This window comes from Dasypus novemcinctus, chromosome 13 (genome assembly GCF_030445035.2).
Source record: "Dasypus novemcinctus isolate mDasNov1 chromosome 13, mDasNov1.1.hap2, whole genome shotgun sequence".
Taxonomy (NCBI): Eukaryota; Metazoa; Chordata; class Mammalia; order Cingulata; family Dasypodidae; genus Dasypus; species Dasypus novemcinctus.
Window position 1 is genome coordinate 67470083 of NC_080685.1, and position 24179 is coordinate 67494261.

The 24179-nt window shown below is 34.6% G+C and overlaps 2 protein-coding genes across 7 annotated transcripts in view; one reads left to right on the forward strand and one right to left on the reverse strand.

Annotated features, from left to right (window-relative positions):
• TPR (translocated promoter region, nuclear basket protein) overlaps positions 1-17098 on the reverse strand; it is a 72205-nt gene extending 55107 nt beyond the window's left edge. For all 3 annotated transcript variants that reach the window (XM_058274878.1, XM_004468436.4, XM_058274879.2), the window contains exons 1-14: positions 16982-17098; positions 16308-16616; positions 14800-14904; positions 13213-13286; positions 10311-10407; positions 8179-8282; positions 7323-7487; positions 6781-6873; positions 5676-5756; positions 5515-5602; positions 4692-4832; positions 3457-3548; positions 3002-3199; positions 736-843 (exon numbers count right to left, since the gene is read on the reverse strand). In XM_058274878.1, coding sequence (XP_058130861.1) covers positions 736-843; positions 3002-3199; positions 3457-3548; positions 4692-4832; positions 5515-5602; positions 5676-5756; positions 6781-6873; positions 7323-7487; positions 8179-8282; positions 10311-10407; positions 13213-13286; positions 14800-14904; positions 16308-16616; positions 16982-17051 — 1725 coding nt within the window. In that variant the 5' untranslated portion in view covers positions 17052-17098. The remainder of the gene's footprint in view (positions 1-735; positions 844-3001; positions 3200-3456; positions 3549-4691; positions 4833-5514; positions 5603-5675; positions 5757-6780; positions 6874-7322; positions 7488-8178; positions 8283-10310; positions 10408-13212; positions 13287-14799; positions 14905-16307; positions 16617-16981) is intronic.
• A 102-nt stretch (positions 17099-17200) lies between these two features.
• Positions 17201-24179, forward strand: part of ODR4 (odr-4 GPCR localization factor homolog) — a 35189-nt gene continuing 28210 nt past the window's right edge. For 2 of the 4 annotated variants that reach the window (XM_071207616.1, XM_058274886.2), the window contains exons 1-5: positions 17201-17398; positions 17895-17981; positions 18760-18873; positions 19361-19481; positions 21051-21185. In XM_071207616.1, the coding sequence (XP_071063717.1) occupies positions 19383-19481; positions 21051-21185 (234 nt within the window). In that variant the 5' untranslated portion in view covers positions 17201-17398; positions 17895-17981; positions 18760-18873; positions 19361-19382. The remainder of the gene's footprint in view (positions 17399-17894; positions 17982-18759; positions 18874-19360; positions 19482-21050; positions 21186-24179) is intronic. The other 2 variants (XM_071207618.1, XM_071207617.1) reach the window with 2 other exon arrangements.

Here is a 24179-nt window from a genome sequence, read left to right on the forward strand (position 1 = left end):
TACTTCTAAATAAGTAGCCAATTTTTAATTCCAGTAATACAGCTCTATTTTTCTAAAACAACGAGCAAGTAAAACCTATGAGATTATGTATCTAATCCATGTGTTTATGCATGTACTGTATGACAAGTAGGAGGTATGATAAATAAAATTGTTTTTAGAAAGTATGTATATAATACCATTCATATGCAAATCCTATGTATACCCAAGGATCAAAGTTAGGGGAAAAATATGAATGAGAGATCTACATCTACTAACTTGTTAACTACAGAAAGCAAATTGCAGGGTAATGATACATAATTTTATTTCAGTAAAAATAAACAACCCTTATATATGTATATAACTTTACATATGCTCACATGTGTTTCTACATTTAAGGAGAAAGATGTGAAGGGATATATACCAGTCTGTTAACTTTGGTTACAATGGTTACCTGGGGGGATGAAGAGGGAAAAGACTATCTTTGAATTATTTCAATCATTACAGCCACCGGACATAATTTGGAAATTTAGCAACCACTTCAAAGGGAAAAAAAGAAAAGGTAGATGCTATAAAAAAACAATGGCTAGGATGTAATTCTGCTAGAATGATATTTCTAATTGATTATTGTTTCATATATGGTAGTTTTATCTTGGACATCTTCACAGATTTACCTACCTGGGGCCAGAAAGGGTAAAAATAGAGTGAGTGTTTCTGGGTAGCCAGGTGAAAAAGAAATGGAAATGAAAAATTTCTAACCTGTTGTGAAAGATCTTTTATTTGTATTTCCATTCTTTGATTGTCTCTTTCAAGTACAGATGAATGTTTGTTGGCTTTATCAGTATCCTCCTGCAATCGCTGAATCTCCTTTAAAATATAAATTCAAGTGAAATCCTATATTTCCTTCCAAGATTTAGAAAAATGAAGTGTAGATAAATGAATAAACAAAACAGTACTCAAATACCACACTAATCAGCTATAAACTAAAAAACTTCTAGCCTCTATAAGAGAAATTGTGTACAAATATAAATACAAATTTCTTAATATCACAGAGACTACTCATCACTATCATGCTCATCACTATATAAAAAAGATGTTACTTGGGCCCTCACTCAAATTCACTGCCAATTATAATCAGCAAAACTCAGAGTGTATTATCAAATGATGTCACAGCAACACCTGAAAGGTTATGTTACTAAGCAAAAACATAGGACTACATTGCAGTGATAAGCATTATTACACTTTTCATTTGGAAATACATGTGGGGAAAAAAAAGGGGTAAAATACATAAAAGGCTTAATTTATAAAGATGTCATCAGGATTTAATTCTAAAGCAGCAACCAATGTCATGAGACTGTAGGAAAAAAAGAAAAGGAGGAAGAAAGTATAGGATATGCGCTATTTGCAGTGATGCACCACAATATTATCAAGGAATTACGGGCAGAGTTTTGAGATATTTGCCAGAAGCAGATAAACCTTAGAAATCTTATGTTTTATCTCAAATTCATGTGAATTTTACATCTTACTGATTTGTTTCCAAATAATAGTTTTAAATACTATTCAAGAAATAAATTCCATATTTATTCTAATGTTTCAAGTATCTCTGAGCAGAATGCCCCAGTAATGCATAATCCTTTTCTGTAGGAACAAGAATGTGACAAATTAAGTAGGCAATCATTCATGAAAGATGGTAACGGTAGAAAAATCTACTCAGTTCAAAATGGGCTTAATTAAGATGACAAGGAAGGAAGCGATTTGGTTATGAAACCCTAAGAGACTAACAAATGAACATCACAAACTTTAGGTTGAGAATACATGATATATATTATGGACAGATGCAGATGTTATGGACAGAGATTTAGCTAAAGGCAGGTGCAGAAATTTAACTCTTCAGCAGTAAAGAAAAAATATTTAAGGGAATTTTATTACTGTTACTGAACAGTCAATGAAAGAAGAGCAAGTTTTTTTTGCAATGAATAGTTGCTATTATCTGATAAAGCCCTCTATGTCACTAATTTGGTTCAGGAAACAAGAAGTTTCAGGTAAAACCCTAGGGAAGTCAACAGTGAGAAACTAAATAGGATCTAATTAGTCTCAAGGAATCTCTTTTTAAACCACACTTGGGAGGGTGGTATCAGAAAGTTAATACTCGCAGGCAAGGAAAGACAGCTAGACTTCATTTGATTTAAAAGAAAGAGCCCATTAGATACAATACACATGGATTTACGCTGATCTTTAAATTGTTGCCACCACAGCAAAAGGGGTTTAACTTTGAGTTAAGGGAAGTATCTACTGGATGGATGGATGTATGGATGGATGGATATACATGAGAGGGAGGGAATGAAAAAGTTACCAGTTTGCAGTAGTAGACAAAAATTGATTTAGCTGAATTTCCTAAAAAAACTTCTTTAATCTAAATTATTTCCCTTAGTAATATTAACAGTGGCACCCTAAAACCAAAAAATTTAAAGGATAGGAACACTTTTAAAATCTATTTTCCATTAAAAAGTACTCAAAGGATATTTATCAGTTTCCTTGGCACTTTCAATATGTAAAAGAATGTAATAAACATAATATATAGTTACTAAATTATGAAATGGTATAAAAAAAGTTAGTTCTTACTTATGGTATTATCATTTCTAGAAGGATTAGAACAAGTGGCAGGCAGACAAAGAACTACAATCCCAAATTTAAGAAAATTCAATTACAAAAAAGATTACTATTTTAACTTGAAAAGGAATGGCCAAAGGAGATTTGCTATTTATCCTCTACTACAGAATCCAAAGAAAAATATATATTTTCTTAAAAACAAACTGGCTCTCATGATGTTCGTTGAATAAAGGTAGAACTTTTTGCAATTAGAGCTATTTAATAATATAATAAGAAGCTTAAAAACGTATAAATTATCACATCACTGAAAATGTATTTAATTTTTTTTAACTCAGATACTTCAAGAAAGAAACTAGCTAATCAATCATTTCTCATCTGTATTTTTCCCACATATAAAATTTAGAAACATACCAACCTTCATAGCTTGTTCAAGTTTAACAGATAAACTCGCCACAGCTTTCTGTGCACGTTCATACTCTTCACGCTGACGTTTCAAAATTGGTGCCTTGGCTTCAACTTCTTTCACTATTTCATCTAGGTATTTATTAATTTTCTTATTCTCTAGTTTCTCCAAAAGCAACTGATCTTGTGTTTCCACATAAGCATTATATAGCTGAAACCAAAAGAGAGATTATTTCAAATCTAAGGATAACAACAAAAGTATATAGCCTATCTAGCTTCATAATAAACATTCTGTAGCACTTACACAAGACAGAAATATTTACTACATGTTACACAGAATCTAGGAACCAAGAAAGCCCTTCCTAGGATGAGACATTACTCAATAAACTTTCTGGGGATTAATGTTCCAGAGAGATCTGAACATCTCTGATGAAGGAAAATAAAAGTAAGATTTAACACCATTCTTACCTCAGTTAATTTCATGCCAGGTTTCACTATCTTAGCTATAGCTGCGGCAGTAGGAGACATGGCTGCAAGTTCTTCTTCAGATAATATAGCGCCTGTGTCAAGATATACATACTTAGTATGTTTTTGTAAAATTTTAAACTAAAGTCACAAACGTTTTCCAAGACAATTAAAAAATAAATGATACTATTATTCTTCACATACTGATTTCCATTAAGATTTTAAAATATGAGATCAAATAGTCATAAAACATAAGCTAATTTTCCCTTTTAATTTTTTAATTTTTATTGTCTTTATTATTTTTTTAATGTTACATTAAAAAAAATGAGGTCCCCATAAACCCCCCATGCCCCTCACCCCACTCCTCCCATAACAACAACCTCCATCATAATGGAAAATTCATTGCACTTGGTGAATACATCTCTGAGCACTGCTGCATCACATGGTCAATGGTCCATATTATAGTTTACACTCTCCCCCAGTCTACCCAGTTGGCCATGGCAGGACATACAATGTCCAGTAACTGTCCCCACAGTACCACCCAGGACAACTGGGGACAACATTTCCAAGATCTGAAAATGCCCCATCACATCTCTTCTTCCCACTCCCTACCCTCACCAGCTACTGTGGCGACTTTCTCCACATCAATGCTACATTTACTTCCATTACTAATCACAATAGTTCCAGAATAGAATATCAGTAAGTCCACTCTAATCCATACTCTATCCCTCCATCCTGTGCACCCTGGGATGGTTATATCCACTCCAACTCTATATCGAGAGGGTGCTTAGACTCCACTTGGATGACGGATGCAAGTCTCCTGCTTGCAGTTGTAGGCACTCTTGGCTCCCTGGTATGGTGGTTGACCTTCTTCACCTCCCTGTTATCTGGCTGGGGTAAGTCCAATAAACCAGAGGGTAGGAGTTACAAGTCTGTTGAGGCTCAGGGCCTGGCTATCACATGGACAGTCCAGAGATTCAGGACAACCTAATTTTAAGTTATGTAGTAATTACTATGCTGGGAAGTGACCTGCAATTTTGGGTGATCAAATGATACTTACAACTGACAATTTACTTATGATACCAGTAGAATATTAATTTTAAAATTAAAAAAAAAACAACTTAGCTTGATGGAGTTACCTATATTACAGCATGACAGAGAAATACCATTCATTAAATGACTATTATGCAGGGAAGCTCTAGTATTTCAAGCCATCAATAAGCATGTACTATCCATACCTTTACGTTTTGTGGCAGAAAGAAGGTCATTTGCATTCTGTAGTTCCTTTTCCAATTTTCCTATTTTCTCAAGCAGTTCTTTTCCCATTTGATCTTTAGATTCCTCTACTTCTAGAAGATGATCCTGTATTGCCTTGTTGGCTAAAATCATTTTTAAAAACAATTCATCCAACCACATAATAAAAACCTTGCAATTTACAAAATGTAACAGAATATTGTTTTTCCCTTTGCCAAACAACATTAAACTCTAATTTGTGGCTGATAGCAGCTACTAAAAGCTCTTGTTCTACTTATAATTACTGAAATGCCCTGGCCTGGTGACTGTGCTTCTACTTTTGATGTTTCTTATTCACAAGGGACAAGAGATCTTAAATTTGGTTTCAATTATAATCCTCACAGTCTGAAATACAGACTGGACAACATCATACGCAAATACCTTACCCTAAAAAAACCCCAAGAATATTCTACTAACAATGTAAAAAGTGAGGATTATTTATGACTCAATAAAGTGATCCAATTATAAACCCATATACAGATAACAAGGCAAATTTTTGAAAAATGGAGAGCATTTTTATTAGAAATCAAAAAACAATACATATAAGATTGTAAAGTGAAATAAAGAAGAAAAACAAATATCTATACTTTTATACTATTTGCTGAAAATACAATTTTGAGTTTCTTAATCTAAAGATCTTTTCTATATCAAGTTGTGTTCCTAATAAAGTTAGTCTGACTTCTCAACCCAACAATCAACACAGAAGTAAAGGAAAAAATACCTTCTATCTAAAAGTAAAATATTCTTCCTCTAACTGGAAACTCTCACCTTCTCCTGCATCTTTTAAAAGTTTGTGTAGTTCATCCACTGCCCGAGTCAGTTCATTACTCTTTGCCTCTGAGTCATCAGCAGCACTCTAAAAGTTAAAGTATTACTTAAAAGTCAGTAATGCAACATTGGGATGCTAAAATATGTAGATGAATACTTACCTTATATAGGTTAGACAGTTTTATGTGGGCATTTAATTCATTGTGGAATTTCTCTTCCATACTGGCTTGCTGCTCCTTTGCCTGAAAAAATAACCCACATATAGCAGTCTACTTTAAACTGAATTTAGAATGTTTATCAAATGCCAAAATAAAAACTCCAGTTTTGTAAAGTAAGAGATAAGGATTAAAACACCAAAATTAAGTCAATGTTCAAGACAAAGGTAAACCTTAATGATAAAATATTAATGAAATTTTTATCTTGAAGTGGAAAAGTTAAATGACATTAAAATTAACCCATATTCATTTTTAAGGCAGTATTTTGGATATAAGATAAAATTGATATTTCTAATTCTAGCTATTTTAGCATAGCTACATTTAGGTTGGTAGATTAATGGTGTCAGGAACAGTTCAAAGCATGAAATCATTTTTTAAACTAACAAGCATCACAAATGCTTCAATATGTTTGTATAGATACACAGTTTATTTATTTCTAAGTAAACTTTATTTTAAATTCAGAAAATAAAATAGACAAAAGGCAGCTTAACAAGTAATGGAAGTGCTATGCCAACAAATTCTGTCCAGGCACTTTTATCACATGTAATCTTAAAAACAAACTCAACTGCTCCTCCAGTGTTTAGAAAGCTATGCAGATAAACACAAACTGGTTAAATGACATGTTCAAGGTCTTCTTGTTAATAAAGAAAGTGAAGGGAAAAAAAAGCTTAATCATAGTCATATCTCATTAAACTAAACCCATTTTTTTGACCTTTGGCATTGATCCAGTACTTTCTTTGCTTTTGCTACAAAATTATATTACTGTTAACTATAATCTATAAGTTACATTATATTCCTTCCATGTATTACCATATTCTTAACACCTTGTAGTAAAATAACATTTGTGTTTATATTAACCACAATTCTCATCTACTACCAAAATCAGTTTTACAGACTTTAGATTACCATTATCCGCCAGCTGTCCTCCAACGAACTAGACTGCCAGTTTTAGCCACAATTACATTCATAAATCAACAATGTTTGTTACATTCATTAAAATATACTACCACCAATTCCATCAAAAGACACATTTTAAAATGGTTAACTATACCTCTTTCAATTTGGTCAACAGATCCTCTACATGCTTTTGAAGATGCTCATTTGACGTTTTCAAACCATTCATCTGTTCTTCCATTCTAGAAACCTAGAAAGAAAAGTAAGAATGGGGGGAGGGGCAGGGGTGCCATATTAACTGAAATTAATCTGATAAGAAGCATATGCTGTCCATCAAAAGCAAAGTAACCTTCCCTCAAAAAAGATAACATTTTTCATAGAACACATATAACAATAGCTCACACAACAATGTGTTTGGATTTAGCTCACGAAACCTACTACTACCTCTTAAATAATGTCTTTGGAAAGATAAATCATGATAGTAAATAGTAACAAGATTCATCAAAGAATATCTTAAATTCTTTATTTAAATACAATTGGTTGATTTCTTAGGCCAAAAGTTAACAAGTATGAGTTATGATCCCTACATCTGACCCCTAATTTCACAATATATTTAATCTGATATAACTGAATAATTTTTAAATAAACTCACAAGTATGTCATGTCCAACATGCTGAAAACCACAACTTACTAACTTACCTCCTCTTTTTTGTTTTCAAGATTACATTTAAGTTCTAGAATTTCATTTCCTTTTTCTCTGCCAAGAGCCAGAAGTTCATCAGTTTTGGTTTTCAGCTCTGTATTTAACCATGTGTTCTGACTATGTAATAATTCTTTTTCTTGCTCCAAGCGCTTTTCTCGATACTAAAGAAATGCAAGAAAATAATGTTTAAGATTAAGAATAACATGGTTATTTGAGGGATTTTGTTTACAGCTAAGGGACACAGAGAATTTTACTTTAAAACAGAAAATTAAAAGAAAACATAATCAGATAACCACTACAACAAATTTAAATTTCAAATAAGCAAACAGCTGAATAAAAATTATGCCAATGCTTATTTCCTTGACTGTATTTTTAAATTTTTTAAAATTTATTTTATTTCCACCCCCCCACCCCCCCCCCCCCCGCTGTCTACTGTGTCCATTTGCTGTGTGTTCTTCTGTGTCCACTTGCATTCTTGTTAGCAGCACCGGGGGTTCTGTCTTTTTGTTGCATCATTTTGCTGCGTCAGCTCTTTGTGTGTACAGCGCCACTATTGGGCAGGCTGCGCTTTTTTATGCAGGGCGGCTCTCCTTACAGGGACGTACTCCTTGCGTGTGGTGCTCCCGTACGCCGGGGACACCCCTGCAAGGCAGGGCACTACTTGTGCGTATTAGCACTGTACGTGGGCCCACTCACCACACGGGTCAGGAGGCCCTGGGTTTGAACCCTGGACCTCCCATTTGGTAGGCAGATGCTCTATCAGTTGAGCCAAATCCGCTCCCTTAAAATTTAATATAGGCAAGTTTTAAACAAAAATTTGATTTTGGGTATTAGGAATTACTTGTTACTTGCCTTAATAGAAACATCAGAAGCTTGAAGTTCATCCAATTTTAACTGAAGTTCACCCTTTGTTGTATTGCTTTCTTTAAGCTTTTCATTTAGACGTTTAACATCCTCTAAAAAGTCAAAAGAGAACTTGAAATTAAGGAATAAAGGTTCAGAGAAATCAGCTATCAAAAATCAGCATCTCAAGGCATAAAAACATTTAATATAAAGTAGTCCTCCACTCCCCTATTTTAAACTGCTTCTACCATACTTAAAAAAGTAATTAAAAAAATTTTTTTTAAAATTATTTTTATTTCCCCTCCCCCCTTGCGGCTAGCTTGCTGTCTGATCTCTGTGTCCATTTGCTGCATGCTCTTCTGTTTTGTTTTTTTATTCTGCTTATCTCTTTTAATTTTTTGTTGCATCACCTTGCTGAGTCAGCTCTTCATGGTGCTTGCGGGCCGGGTAGCGCTCCGTGGTGTGCAGGCGAGCCCACCTTCACGAGGGCCCAGGACACAAACCCAGGGCCTCCCACCTGGTAGATGAGAGCCCAACTGATCGAGCCAGAGCTGCCCCCTACTAATTTAATTTTAATGGATAAGATTATAAAAATCATCCAAACCCATGTATCTAACCAAACATGTGAAATATATTGTATACTGGTTGCTTTATTTAAATTCAGCATCTTAAGCTCAATATTCAACATTAAGCTTAATTTTCCTGATATATACCTAAAGACCTATGAAATCTTTACAAATAGCTATTCGTTGATTAAAAAGCAAAAATACATATGAAAATCATCTATTTAAGACAGTCAGAATATACATGTTTAATTCCTTTATATTTCTTTAACATTCTAATTTTTATGAGAACATCCTTTTTTTTTTAAGATTTTAAAAAATTTCTCTCCCTATCCCCCACCCCCCCCCAGCTGTCTGCTCTCTGTGTTCATTCGCTGTGTGTTCTTCTGTGACCGCTTCTATCCTTATCAGTGGCACCGGGAATCTGTTTTTTTTTTGTTGAGTCATCTTGTAGTGTCAGCTCTCCGTGTGTGCAGCACCATTCTTGGGCAGGCTGCACTTTCTTTCACGCTGGGCGGCTCTCCTTACGGGGTGCACTCCTTGCACGTGGGGCTCCCCTACACGGGGGACACCCTGCGTGGCACGGCACTCCTTGCATGCATCAGCCCTGCGCATGGGCCAGCTCCACACGAGTCAAGGAGGCCCAGGGTTTGAACCACGGACCTCCCATGTGGTAGGCAGACACCCTATCCACTGGGCCAAGTCCACTTCTCCATTCCTTTAATTTTACCTACCCAATAGCTGATCAATATATCAATAAATATGTTTAAGTAACTTTTCCTGAAACTGGAAAAGTACAATTATCTAGTTAAATATTATTGCACAGCAATAAAAACATATGAAAATTCTTTCCTTTTTTTAAATAGAATTATTTAAAGACCATATAAAAAGAAGGAGCACACGTAACTTGAGTGGTTGAGTGCCTGCCTCCCACATGGGAGGTCCCAGGTTCAGACACTGGTGCCTTCTGAAAAAACAAACAAGCATCACAAATGAAAAAACTGACTCAGGGAAGCTGATGTGGCTCAGGGGTTGAACACTGGCTCCCCAAATACATGGTCCCAGGTTCAATCTGGACCCCTGGGCCCCTGACCCCTAGTATCTCAAAAACAAAACCAAAGGCAATCTACTTCCATTAGACAAAATGCTTAAGAGGCACATTCACCTGAATACTTGGCTATGTAATACACAATATTCTGTTTATATAACTTATTTTCTTGCCTTCCAATCCTTTTAGCCTGTTTATTTTTTAAAAACAGGCTCTCCCTTTAGGTTCTTATACTGAATGTTTATGACAGCAAGGTCATACAAAAGGAAGAGTATGAGCTCAACTTTTACAACTGAACATTTAAAGCACTGAAAATACTTTCAATTTGGTATTACAAATAACATTGTAGTAAATATTTTCACACATAAACTTTGAGATAAGTTTTTCATTTGTCCACTTTCTAGACACTTGATAAAGTGGTTTTACTGCCGTGACAAAAAGATTAGTTACAGAATTGGGCTGTGGATCATCAACCAAATGGACTGGGTTGATTTAGGCTAAAGCACTTCTTAAAAAACAATTCTTCTTACCTGTTAAATATTCAAGTTCTTGAGACAATCTCTCATTGGTTCTAATTAAATCTCTTTTCTCAGCTTCCAATTCTTCCTTTGTTCTTGTCAATTGGCTCTGTCATTAAAGAGTAATAAATTTAAATAAGAAAATCAAATTAGCCAATTAACGTAAGAATTTTAACATAGAATTGCCAACTTAGTTTACATTAGCTGCAGTATAAAAATGGCTTTCTTTTATGACAAACATCAAAAAGTTTAAAAAGTAGTCATAATCCTGACAATTTAAATTTTGGATTTTCCTTTTCTATATTCCAGGCTCCTGAGAATTTTTTCCATGTCACTCTTCATCATATGGAAATGTCCTAAGTACTTAAACATGTCTTTATTAAATATTTAACTTCTAATTTTTTGTTCTTATAAAATACATTCAATACCACTGTGTTTAAACCTTGGTTCAAATTATTTCTCAAGAAAGATCCTTAAAAATGAAATTACTTAAAACCCTGAATATATATTGTCAAATTGCATTCCAGCAAGATAATAGCAATATCTGCCTTCCAAGTCACAGTTGTTAATCGCATGCCACCCTGTACCAGAATAAAAAACTACTCCTAAAAAGAAAAAAAAAGAGAAAAATTAATACTAACACAAGGTAAAAAGAATCTGTCTTTTTTTTCTGATAACTTAGGTAGAACATTTCTTGTTGCCATTGCCATTGCCATTTCTATAGCTTCCTCTCTGATGTTTTTTTCAAGTCTTTTGCCCATTTCCACCTTAAATAATTTGCTTATAACTTGAAAGTAGTCACTATGTCACACTGTTATTGAAAAACTACTCTGTAATATAGTTTATATGCATTTTTAATTTTTGAAGAGCTGTAAATGTTTATTAGCATAAAGCCAGTCACTCTTTCCCATTATAAATTCTTACAGTTTTTAAATCTTGGATATCCTTTCTCAGCAAGAAATTAATTAAATAAGTTATATTACTTTCTAATTATTTCATAGTTTCAAATTTTCTCATTTAACACTAATCCAACCAGAAATTATTCAGAGCACAGTAAGAGATCAGGATCTATCTTGATCTATCTATTCTATCAGGATCTATCTATTCCCACACCTCCATCAGCCAATTTCTCAAACACCATTTGTTAAACAAATCTAGCTTGGGGAGAGTTACTTTTACTTTACTTAGAGTTACAATAGCTCAGAGTTTTTTGAATTCTAGGCTAAAAAAATCTAAAATTGTTTCCAAAAATTTATATATGTGCACACTTTTCCTAAGCTTTTTCTATAGTTTTTGTCAGATTTACAAAGAATTTGTGACAACTCTCTGAAAATGCTAACATCTCTATATGGGGTTTCACTTATGGACAACCTAGTTCTACCAGTCTCTATGTTGATTCTTACACCAGTATTTAGGAAGTTTTAATAACCATAGCTTTATAAGACATCTTAATATGTGGCTAAGCAAGTTCTCTTAAATAGTTCTTTTACAAGGTTATCCTAGAGATTATCATGTTTTCTTACCCTATCACCTTTAGACCTACATTACCAAGTTTCAAACTATTTCACTTGGACTCTAAGTCAAAATGCATTAAGCACTTATTAATTTGGAAAACCTTCTCATCCAGAATCAGGATCTCTCTCTACTTATGAAGGTTTACTTTTTTTTTTTTAAGATTTAATTTATTTATTTCTCCCCACCCCCTCGTCATTTGCATTTGCTGCCTCTGTTTGTTGTGTGCTGGCCTTCTTTTTAAGAGGCACCGGGAACTGTACCTGGGAACCCCAAGTGGGAGCAAGGAACCTAATCACTTGAGCCACCTCTGCTCCTAGCTTTGTTTTGTCTCTCATTATGTTTTCCTCCATGTGTCTTACTGTGTCATCTTGTTGGATCAGCTCACAGCACCAGCCCATCACATCAGCTGGCTGCCTTGCTCATCTTCTTTAGGAGGCACCAGGAACCGATCCTAGACCTTCCATGTGGTAGGCAGGAGCTCAATCACTTGAGCCGCATCCAGTTTCTATGAAGGTTAACTTTTATAGTTTTCAGTAAAGTATTTGAGTTTTCTTTATAAAATGACTTTACATCTTTTGTAAAAGTTATTTCTGGGTATATTATGGGGTTTGTGTTGCTATCTAGATGCTGAGAATAGAATTTTTTTTCTCTTACAGATTTAAATAATGATTAATAAAATTTACCTTGATATCAAATGTGAAAAGAGTAACGGCAAGATTCTAAAAGAACCACTGCATATGACCACTTTATTAAACAAATTAGTCAGCAGGTCTTACAATCATATTCAAATTGTTATCTTATCACTGCTCTAAGGAATTGGCTACTGATGCAGAATTACCAAATTCCCAACTATAACTAAACACTTGGACCAGAATAAGCATTCTATAGAAAACTACAAGAAAGTAAGAAAGGTAGGTAGATAGGTAGGTGTTTGGATGGATCTTTGATATCTGTTCTATGTGAAGCTCAATTATTACTTTACGTTAGTGAGAATTAAAAAAAAAAAAAATCACAACCCAGGGGCTACAGAGCTAAAGAAAAAATAATTTTTTTTTATATCCAGTAGCAATATACTATACTGACTAAAAGGAATGCTACTCTATCAACAAAACATAATGTTTATGTGGGAGAAGTGGGGGTCATGGGGAGTGGGGTACATGGGAACCGCTTATTTTTTAATATAACATTTTGTGTGATTTATGTATCTTTAAAAAAAAGGATAAAAAACATAAAATATAAAGATCTGGTTAATGTATGTATCTGTTAGCAGCTTCTATTAGCACAAGATGTTTCATTTTCCCACTTACTGAAAAACTGATAAGCACAATCAGAATAGATGATGACCTCAAGTATCATATTTACAATTAATTAGTTTTATTTACAGGAACAACACTTTTACCTGAATGGAAATATTGTGATCCTGAGCAATTTCAAGTTCTTTGTTTTTCTCAGTTAGTGCCTTCAACTGATTGTCTAGATAAAAAGAATTTTATGAACATAACACATTAGCTTAAAAACCTGCAGTCCAAGTTTTTATACAGCTATCACCCATATGTTTTTAAAATGAGGAAACTGAAGCCCAGAATGAGTTATATAACATCATACTTGAAAATCACTAATATAATCAAACTTACTATATTTCCTAGAACAGATTTTTAAAAATAAAGTTTTATTGAAGCATATCATTCACACATGAACACACATAAACAGCAAATATAAATAAAAATTGTGAACTTACAAAATAAAAAATGTGTATTATCATACAGGGTTCTCATACATTACCCCACATCCAACACCTTGCACTGTGAAACATTTGTTACAAACTAAGGAATAGCACCTTCAAAATATTACTACTAACTATAGCCATACCTAGAACAGATTTAAAAACCCTTTCTCCAAAACTAAATATTTAATAATTCTTGCCAATATTTAAAGAAAAGAGGACATGTGATTGGCAATTTCCTCATTTTTCAATGTCTTATAAATCAAAATATATTACTTAAAACAGTGAATTATAGTTACAAATAAGGAAACAGTGAAAGACAAGCTCAAGAGAGTAATAAATAATATTTAAAGTACATAAAATGAAAACACAATGAATATTTGTAATTTAGGTTCTTATCACTTGAAGGAGAGTCTTCAGCATGGAAGAAAGAAATACTTGATAATCAAGTATCACGCCATCTCCACTCATAATGGTTATCTTCCCTTACAAACGGTTTCTCTTCTAAACACATGCAGATAATCAGGATGAATATAGTTTTTCAGACTTAATTATATTAAACCATATCTACATTATGCTGGCAATTTATAACAAACACATTATTACTACTTCCAATCTTAACTTCTATTTAAACAATTGGCTTCTTTTAAAAACCCTGCTAAAGATATCTAAACTTTCTCTTTTGTTTTAATGTTATTTTCTACTTTCCACATTTAAAGATTTGGAATGATAAACTAAAAATATGTAATTGTGCACTCCAAGGAAGGCATACTATTGATGTCTGCCTAGTTTTTTCCCTAGGTTCTTTTGCCCATTATAACACAATAAAGAGAGTTAAACAAAAAAACGTGTTAATAATGGAAGAATTAGGCTTTAATTATTCAACACGAAAATAATCAAATCACTCTCAATTATGTCTTCAGTTGCATAATGGTTCAATCTTTTCAATAGGCTTTCAAACCAATTATCTCATTTAATCTGTAAAGCTGTGCGAGTAGATGGACATGTAGATCTAGACATTTTATAAATAGTCAGACACTACTATGATTGACATATGGCAAAAGAGCTTTTATTATTAGCAAAGTCAGAATTAAAACCCAGGTCTCCTGATCTGTGTTCATGCAGTTCTTAACTGTGTGGAAAAATTAAAATATCATCATAAATGAAAATAATATCAAATTTTTAGATAGTAAGTAAATGTTTCTGCAGCACACAAAGGAATTTCAATAATCCAAGAATAATTATAAAGATGTAATGACTTACTTAGTTTTTCTAGCTCAAGCCGCAAACTTTGGCACTCTCGGGTTTCATTCACTAATCTCTCCTGACTGTGAGATAGCCTCTTCTCTATCTCGAAGTACTGTTGTTCTACAGCAGAGAAGAAAGAAAATTAAATCAAACATGTAAACACAGAGTCAATAATGCTACTTGTTTTTAGTAATGTTGATTTTAAAATCTAAGATACAGTATTGAAATTGGGCCCTAAGTAAGAAAATTTGAATAGAGAGAGACTGAGAATTGAAAGAGACTTTTAACATATGCAGCTGACTTAAAGGACAAAAGAAAATAAAGCCAAAAGTGGTATAACAAATCACTCGTCTGTCTACCCCACAAGATCATGAACTTCTTCAAAGGAGTCAACATGTCTTATTAATCTTGGTATTTTCCCTACATCAGTAAACTGCTAGCCATAAAGCAGATTAAAAAATAAATGGAAGAAAAAACTGCTTAGATAAAAACTATTTTGCTTTAAAAGGTTTTGTTTTAACATAGCAAAAATAACATTTGTCAGTATAAAATGACTAAATTTATGCAAAAATAAATGTGCAAACATCCCATGGGAAGGGATTGAGTTTGTTCAGCACAGTTATCAGGCACACAGCAACCACTCTATATTGTCTAAGCTAATAAAGAGAATGCAGTGTACTATGCTCAACTTTGGGATTCAGCGAACAAATATTCAGCATCAACTTTGCTTGATAATTAAATGAACGTTCATGCAGAATTTCCAACCAATTTAGCAGAAAAACAGTATCAACACACCAAATAAATAGTAAACCAAGATACACAACAGAGTTCATATTTTACTAACTGTAATTACTATATTCCTAAACTTTATTCAAGTATGTTCAGCTTACTAAGGTCGATAATTGACTCTTATTTGAAATGTTACCATAGTTACTTATGAACAAGTCTTGTTTTCTTCCCTTTCAATCTCTAACTTTCAGAGGAAAATATGATATATTAAAATAGTTTCACTTCATATTTACTGTGTGTCCAACACCTAAATTCATTTGTCCAACACCTAAACTCTGTTGTGAACTTCTAGTTAGTTAGAGGTGTACAGTCACACTATGAACATGTACACGAAGTGGTCAATTTAGGGAAAGGCCTTGGAATGCAGGTGACTAGAAAACAGACTGTAAATTACCACCATTTAGCATGTAATAAAACAGGTAAAGAACTCTAGGTTTAGAAAGATAGGACAGTCAAAGGGGAGGGCAAAGAGTTGCAGTCTCACAATTTGTTGGACAAAACTTTGTGTACCTGTATAACACCTCCCTAATTACAAAGAAAACGGAACTAAACGTGGGTTCATACTAAAAAGAAAAAGAATTCTTATCGAACTGTAAGAGGAGTAGGAAAGAGAAGGCCTAAGATAGCGATGTTACTAGACAGGGTCGTAGATAAAGCGCGAGCTTGCAAGGAGGAAGACCAGCCACTGCTACGGATTCGGGCCGAGAAGCAAGGGCAGGAAGTTTCTCACTTACCGCTCTCCACCTTAAATTTCTCGTGCCGCCCCTTCAGGCCATCGATCTCGGATTGCTGGTCAGCAAGGAACTTTTCAAGTTTATTCTGGATGGACTTAGGCAGCTTGTTCAGCTCCGTGCGCTCCAGGACTTGCTGCAACACCGCCGCCATGTCGGCCAGGCCGGGGATGGCGGCGGCAGCGGCCGAAGAGGTAGAAGCGGAGTGGAAAGACGAAGACCAGGAGAATCCAGAAGCCTGGGCAGCCGCCTTGGTCCCCTCGCTCGGTGGCTCGCGCGAGCCTCCCCGCCGGAGACTCCCCCGGCGGGACCCTAGGAAATTAAGTCCTGAACTAGCCGGGGTACCAGACGCGCCACAGCGCCCGCGCCCGAAGTGCGCGCGCAAGTGCCAGAAGCCGTGCACCCTGGGAGTCTGAGTCCAGAGGGACGCTTAACCCTGTCGTGCAGTCCTATTTCCGGCTCCCTTCTTCACAAACTTTACACGCACAGGCCTCTGGGATATGTAGTGTTACCCACACTCCCTACCAAAAGCCGTACCCCGTACCGCCAATTCCGCTTCCTCCCTTCTCCCCGCCCCCCCGGCTCTCCTCGCCGGCTGCGTGACCACGGTCCGCGCGGTGGCGCCACCTACGTATTCGTCAACCCGCCTCCCTCTCTGAAGAGCAGAGGGATCTTACCCTCAAAGCCGCGGGATGCCATGGGTCTTCCTCTTTGGCGGCTTCTAGACACTGAGCCGCTAGAGGGCATTGGTCCCGGCAGGGGTGGACGGCTGGAGCCGAGCTACCGCCACGCTCCCAATGGCACCCGGAAGGGGGCGGGGTGGCGGCCGCCGTCGTTTTGGCTGAGGCGCGGAGATAAAAAGAGGGGGCGCCAAACGTCATAAATGTGCGCCACCTGACTCCCGAGACCCTGGCTTTAGAGTGGGACGTGAGGTGTGGGGAAGCTTGTCGCTTTTTGATGAATTCATGGGTTGTAGCATTGGGACCGGAGGCGAATCTAGCCTCTGAGGCTGATACTTGTTTCCTGTACGGTCTTTCCCAGTGAACTGACAGATCGAAGGATTTGTATGCCACGCGTACACATTCTGAGCATAGGTAAGTCAGCGTAAGGGTTTGATACGTGTATGTGTCCTCCCTTGGACATAGAAAGCTCCCATTTTAAAGGGGGAAAGAAACGGACCGTGAAGGAAACAGAGACAGGCATTCCAGTACACGCTCAAGCCTAGCTGACAAACTTATCTTATTTGAGATGGTATAACTAGATTTGTGTGCCCGTGTCTTTACTGAGTGATTCAACACGAACTTAAGGGGCGTGGTTAATTTTTCATAAAGGTGATTTTAAAAAAGTAAGAGTTTAAGTGTAACCTGTATTGTGAGGTAAATCGCAGAAAGTGTTCCACGTATTTCTGATCGCTAATATGGTGATATTTTTAAAAATTAAATAGCGGTAACGAAAGTTTTTAAAAAAATTCTTAAAAACTGCTTTCATTCTTTCACCGTGACAGAACTACTTTAGTTTTTATACATCATGTTTCTGTAACTTTTAAGCTGAATTTGTATATTCTTTCATGTTTGAATATTCTTCTGAAAGAATTCCTGAAATTCTTCATTGAAAACGAGACATTCCTTAACGGCCTCTCCTCTGCAGGTCCCACTATCTTGGAGCTTCTTTGAACTGGTAATTTAATTCTCACGTGAAAATTTATTTTCTTTTTCTCAAGTTCCGACTTTTGAGTTGATAGCTGTGAAGACGTCTAAGAAACATAGATGGAAGCATCTCATTTATATTTGGTGACAATTAACGACAAAAAAATTAGTAAGAAGCTTAAGGTTGACCCCCCACCCCAGTTTTTATACCAGCCCTTTAATTAAGATTGCTAATATACACAGCACTCTGCTATTTTGCTTTATCATATGGCATGTACAGATAGTCCATTCTTAAATTAACAGAATCCTAAAATTCGAAAGTTTCTCAGATGTGCTATGATCCAAATCCTTCATTTTCTAGATTAGGGAACCAAAGCCCAAGGAGGTTCAGTTGTTGAAAATCACAGTGCTTGGACAACTTGAAAAACTTCCACTGGCACATAACATTTCAGGAAATTTATAAGTTTATATGCAAGAGCCACATTTTTAGTAATATACTTTGTAAAGTATCATTGCCTACAATTAAAAGTTTTGAAGGAGCACAACAGAAAAAATTCTCTGGCATTCGGCCAGATTTTATAACCCAGATTTTATCCTTTTCCTCATTACATTCAGCTTCTTACACATTTACCTGACTGGTAAGTAGCAATCTGAAAGAAATAAGGTTAGAAAGTTGCATATCACTCTGGAGTAATTTGCTATTTTTTACAAAAATTAGAATTGGTAGGGCAAAAGGGAAAGGAATAAAATAGCATAACTGTCATTTCTTAATAAGCTTATTAAGAAATTGTCATCTTTCCTATTTTTAGAAATGAGAAGACTGAGGTTCAGCAATAACTTATCAAAGACCAAGAAGTGATAGCTCTGAAATAAGAAATCAAGATATGTTGACTGCTAGTTTAGTATCCTCTCTCTTACCCCAGGTATGGGGAAGGGATTTCATCTCTCATGTTAACTCTGATTGATTGATGGTCATTTTCTGCATTATTGTGTTGAGAAGATTTCTGAAGCTAGATTTGAACTTTGCAAGAGATAATGACCTGTTTAATAGGCAGTCACTGCAAGGCATGGAGTAGTACCACTTTTTAAAATTTTATTTTTATTGAAGTATATATTATTCATACATGAATATACATAAACAGTAAGTATATAGTAAAAGTTGTGAACTTACAAAATATACATGCATAACATCATACAGGGGTCCCATATATCACCCTACCACTACCACCTTGCACTTTTGTGAAACAGTTGTTTCAAATTATGAAAGAATATCTCAAAATATTACTATTAACGATAGGCCACATCCCACATTTGAATACCACTTCTTTTGCTGAATGAACTCTGTAATAAAAGAGCATTGCAAATTATATTTCCACCTAAAAATGCTAAATATTTTTTCTTGCAATTTAGGAGATTGAATTAGCTCTCAATAATGGGAAGAACCTACATTGTAGAAGAGGCTGTTGGCCAATATCTTTCAAACATCAGTCTCCAAGGGAAGGCTTTTGTCTCTGGTCTTTTAATAGGGCAGGTATGTCTTTTTTACTTTGCATTTGTTGATAAAGCACATTACCTGTTTATTTAAAGTTACAGTATACTCAAGCTTGAGGGATAGAAGGATAGGACGTGGAAGAGGTAAATTTAAAGTGGATCTTTAAAGAAGAACATTGCAAGGTAGGACAAACCTAACACAAATCAGAATATATTCCCTTTGGGCAATGTAAAAGTGATTTAAAATGTAGAAATTACAAAATTAAACTTTTTACTAACCAGTTTATTCACATTTAGTTGTCTTTCCAAAGTGAATTTTGCTCTCTGCTATTCTTTGTTAATTCCTGGTTATCTAGATCTTTAACAAGTAGCTTTTGGTGGTTTTATTCCCATTCTAGTTTGTCTTATCTCAGACTTGTAGCAACAGTTGTCATATTTTTAGGTTACATGTATTCAGTACATGCCTTATTTTTAAAAAATATTGTTTCAATAGGGAGGGAGGAAAAGGGAATGAGGGAAATTTGGAAATTAGGCAAATTTTATTTCCCTAATAGAGTTAAGCTATAAAACAAAATGGAACAGAGATTTGGACAATTACTTTAAAAAGCACAAACACCCACTGATTTTTTATAGTTGAAGGAAGACTGTATTAATCAGCAAAGAAGACTTGTACATAGAACAAAGTAAAGAAAAAAGAGACTTATGTAGGCAAACTGGCTATATCTTATTTTCACAGTTTAAGGGAAGAAGAGCCTTCTAGAATGGTGTAATTAGTAAAGTCAGAAGTGTTAGAAAGAAAGACTCTTTTTCATACTTGCCTTACTGGATTTAGGCTGTTTGTCTGGAGTTCATCAAAACCACCATGTTACTTTATGTAACATCTAATTTTAGCCCTTCCAGTCCCTCTACATGCTGCCTCTTCATTCCCCATAGTATTCTACATGCTTTCCCTGCCTGTTTATTCCAGGGTTCATCAATTTTCCCCTCTTTGCTGTCATGCTTACCTGTTTCTTACTCTACAAGTCAGTCTCTCTTTGTTTTCAAAGTCATAAATTTTATGAAAAAGGTAAAGTCTTCATAGTCAGGCAGTACCTGCCTTCTTTTCCTATGTTCATTTCAACCTTTCTGGAAATAACTTTTGTAGAGGTAATTACCTGTCCTTTATTTTCTATCTTCGAATGACACTAATGATGGGAATTTCTGATCAGTATAAGGATGATGCCATGCCAATTTGTATTAATAGCCTTTATTTTTTACACTTTTTAATAGGAAATTTTAACTGTGATTAAATCGAACTTTTAAGTATTCTCTAAATTTATCTTCAGGTTTCCCACCTTAGGTTATCATTTAACTGCTGTTAAAACTGAAGAGCGTAGAATCTGGTATCATTTCTAATTATGTGTCCTAAATCCGCTTTGGTGTTCTATGGACACACCTATGGAAGTTCTTGCATACAAACACATATACTGAAATTACTTACAATAAATAATTCATTGTTAGCTGTCATTTCAATAAAAATAAATAAAAGTAAAAGTAAATTACTTAAAGTTTGAAATTTTACATTCCTCAATCTGATTGCTCTAATAACTTTTCTAATTTGTTTTTGAAGTGTTCTTCACAAAAGGATTATGTGATTCTTGCCACTAGAACACCACCCAAAGAGGAACACAATGAGAATTTCCAACATCCCAAGGCTCAGTCAGATTACTTGGATGAAGAATGGGTCACAGAGCATGCCAATCAGGTCATCATGTTGTGTTCTTTATGTAGTTAAGTGTGTTTTTATTTGATTAAAAGCTCTTTGCCTCAAGTTACTAGACTAAGATTTCATAGTACTCATTCTTAAGTTTTCAAAATATCCATAGTATATAAAAAATATAAGTATTTTCTACTCTGCTTCATCCACGATTGTAGTGTTGATTTTGTTGATTACTTATATCTAGTTTAGAAAAGCATTTTCTCATAAAGATAGTTCATATGGTGTGAAGGAGGAATAGGGGTGACTGCTAATGGGTACAAATTTCCTTTTTGAGATTAGGAAAATGTTCTAAAATTAGATAGTAATGAATTATAGATTTAAAAGTTTATTTCATGGGTACATACATTATTTTTCAATAAAGCTATTACTAAAAAATGAAAAGTAATAGTAATAATCCATATGTGATCAATAAAATTTGATAAACACCCAAAAAAAGAGAACAAAGAAAAATAAAAGTACCCACATTTCCTTCATCCAGAGAAACCTCCTGTAAGTTATATGTGTGCCTATGCGCTTCCAGTCAAGGCTATGTTTGTTTATTTTCACAACTGGGGTTACACTCTAAATACTCTTTAGTAACCTGCTTTTTATCACTTAAAAATTGTGAATATTTTCCTGTATCCTATAACTTGATTTATTATATGCCATACACTATGCCATACTTATTATATGCCAGACACTATGCTTCAAGCCTTCTATTATCTCACCCTTCCCAACAATTTTATAAGGTAGGTACTATTATCACCCCTGTTTAACTGAAGTGGAAATGAAATTAAGTAAGCACCCACAATTACAAAGCTAGTAAGTGGTGGAATTGGCATCTGAATTAAAGCAGTCTAACTTGAAAACCTGTGATCTTAAATACTATGCTTTTCCATTATTTATGTATGTCTATTGTGTTAGTCTGCCTAATTTCTTAACCTGCCTACCTTCTAATATTGGTCATTTAGCTTGCTTCCAATTTTTCTTTACCTCAAAATAGTACAAGTTATTGATAATGTAATTAGGGGCCACACTGTTTCAAATATATAGTGCTAGGCCCTGAGAGAAGTAAAAGTTGACTAAAATTTTTTAAATGTCTTCAGAAAACTTATATTTTAACCAAAGTGAAAGACAGTATTATTACTAACACCAGCAACAAGTGAAATGAGAAAAAAGTGGAAAGTGCTATATGAATATTGAATGCAGAGTGAAAAATAATTACCAGGGTTAGGAAGGGCTTTCTCAGATCTTGAAGTGTGTGTAGGACTTTGCATGTCAGGGAACATATTGAACACACAAAAGACAGTGTGGATAAATGGCCCAAAGGTATAAAAGTAAATGGTAAGTTAAGAAAATAACAAGTAATTGGGTACAGTTGAAACCCAGAGTATAGAAAAGAATGTGGTTAAACATAAGGCTGGAAGGGTCCCGTTCATGTATGGTTTTGAATATAATCCTAAAGAATGAGGATTTTTTATTGGACAGTACCTTCATGGTAGACCTTCATAATCCGTATTTTGAGAAGGGGCTTATAGTGATCTGACCAATGTTTTGAAAATAACTTGGTATATGGTACAATATAAATGGAGAGCGGAGAGACTAGTCAGAACAGAAAATAGAAAAGTAGTTATAATGATAGCCCCCAAAAAGATATTGTGGGCCTAAACTAGACTGAGTTTTGTCAGGGTTTTGTACATGAGTATATCTTCAGTGCTTAGCACAGTGTTTCCATAATATTTATGGAATGACAACTCCAAAATATGGGATAAATGGAAATATGAATAAACAAAGTAAATACAGTGAGTTAGAACTGCATTGCCAAAAAATTTCAGAGGAAAAGCTAGAATCAAGGAATTTTAATGATCAAGTAGATTGTGAGTGAAAAGACACAGTGAGAGAGTAGCTACCTATGACTGAGATTTTTTGGCTGGATGCTGAGGAAGATGGTATTGCAATTAAGCAAGGAAGAAACAGATTTGAGAGTAGGTGCAGAGAGAATGTAGACTAAATTCATACATTTACAAAAAAGTATTTATTGAATGAATTAATATCCTCTAATAAAGAAAGTTTTAGAATAAGGTAAAAGTAGAATTATGTCATTCCTTGATCAATTTAAATCCTTGAAACATACAGATGAATATGTATTATGTGTTGGTAAATGTGTGTATGTGTTTGTAATAGGGGAGGGAAGGATATGTAGTTAAAAAAGGAAATCCAGGAAATATTTAAATATTTAATACCATCTTCTAGAGAAAATGTTATATGTGTTTTAACCTAAATTCCCAATGGGTTGCAAATAATTTTCTAATTTTGCTTTTGTTCTCCTGTACTTTTAGTATATAGTAATATATATTACTATGTATCTAAAATACATGTGTAAAATCTGTAATGGATTAGCCTTTAGAAAGAAATGTTAGTCTTATGATGTTTTGTGATCTGAAAAAGATGCAGGTTCCCCATGCTGAATATTAGTACTTTATTCTTCATTTGTTAAGCTTGTGTTGCTATACTAAAAGTAATTTATGAAATCAGAAGGAACCACCAACAGATATAATGAAAATAGATTAGTGATTAGACTATGGTATTTAATTTTATAAAGATTTAGCTCTGTTCAATTTTCTTATACATTCAGAACATAAAAGCTAAGGAAATCACTGATATCTGAGTGTAGATGGTAGAAAAAATTCATGTAGCATTGAGAACTAGCTACCTTCATGTGAAGGAAAATAGATGTTATGGAACACCAACTAGTAGTGTGCATCAAAAAACCTTAAAAATATGCATAACTTCTTAACCCAATAATCCACCTCAAGGAATTTATCCTCAGCAAATAATCTTATGTATACAGAAAGACTTAATAGGATTTTTAATCAGTATTTTTTAAAAAATTCATAATTTACTTTTAGAGAAGTTTTAGATTGGAGATAAGTTACATCAAAAGTATAGGGATGGAAAGCGGATGTGGATCAAGTGATAGAACTTCTGCCTATCATATGG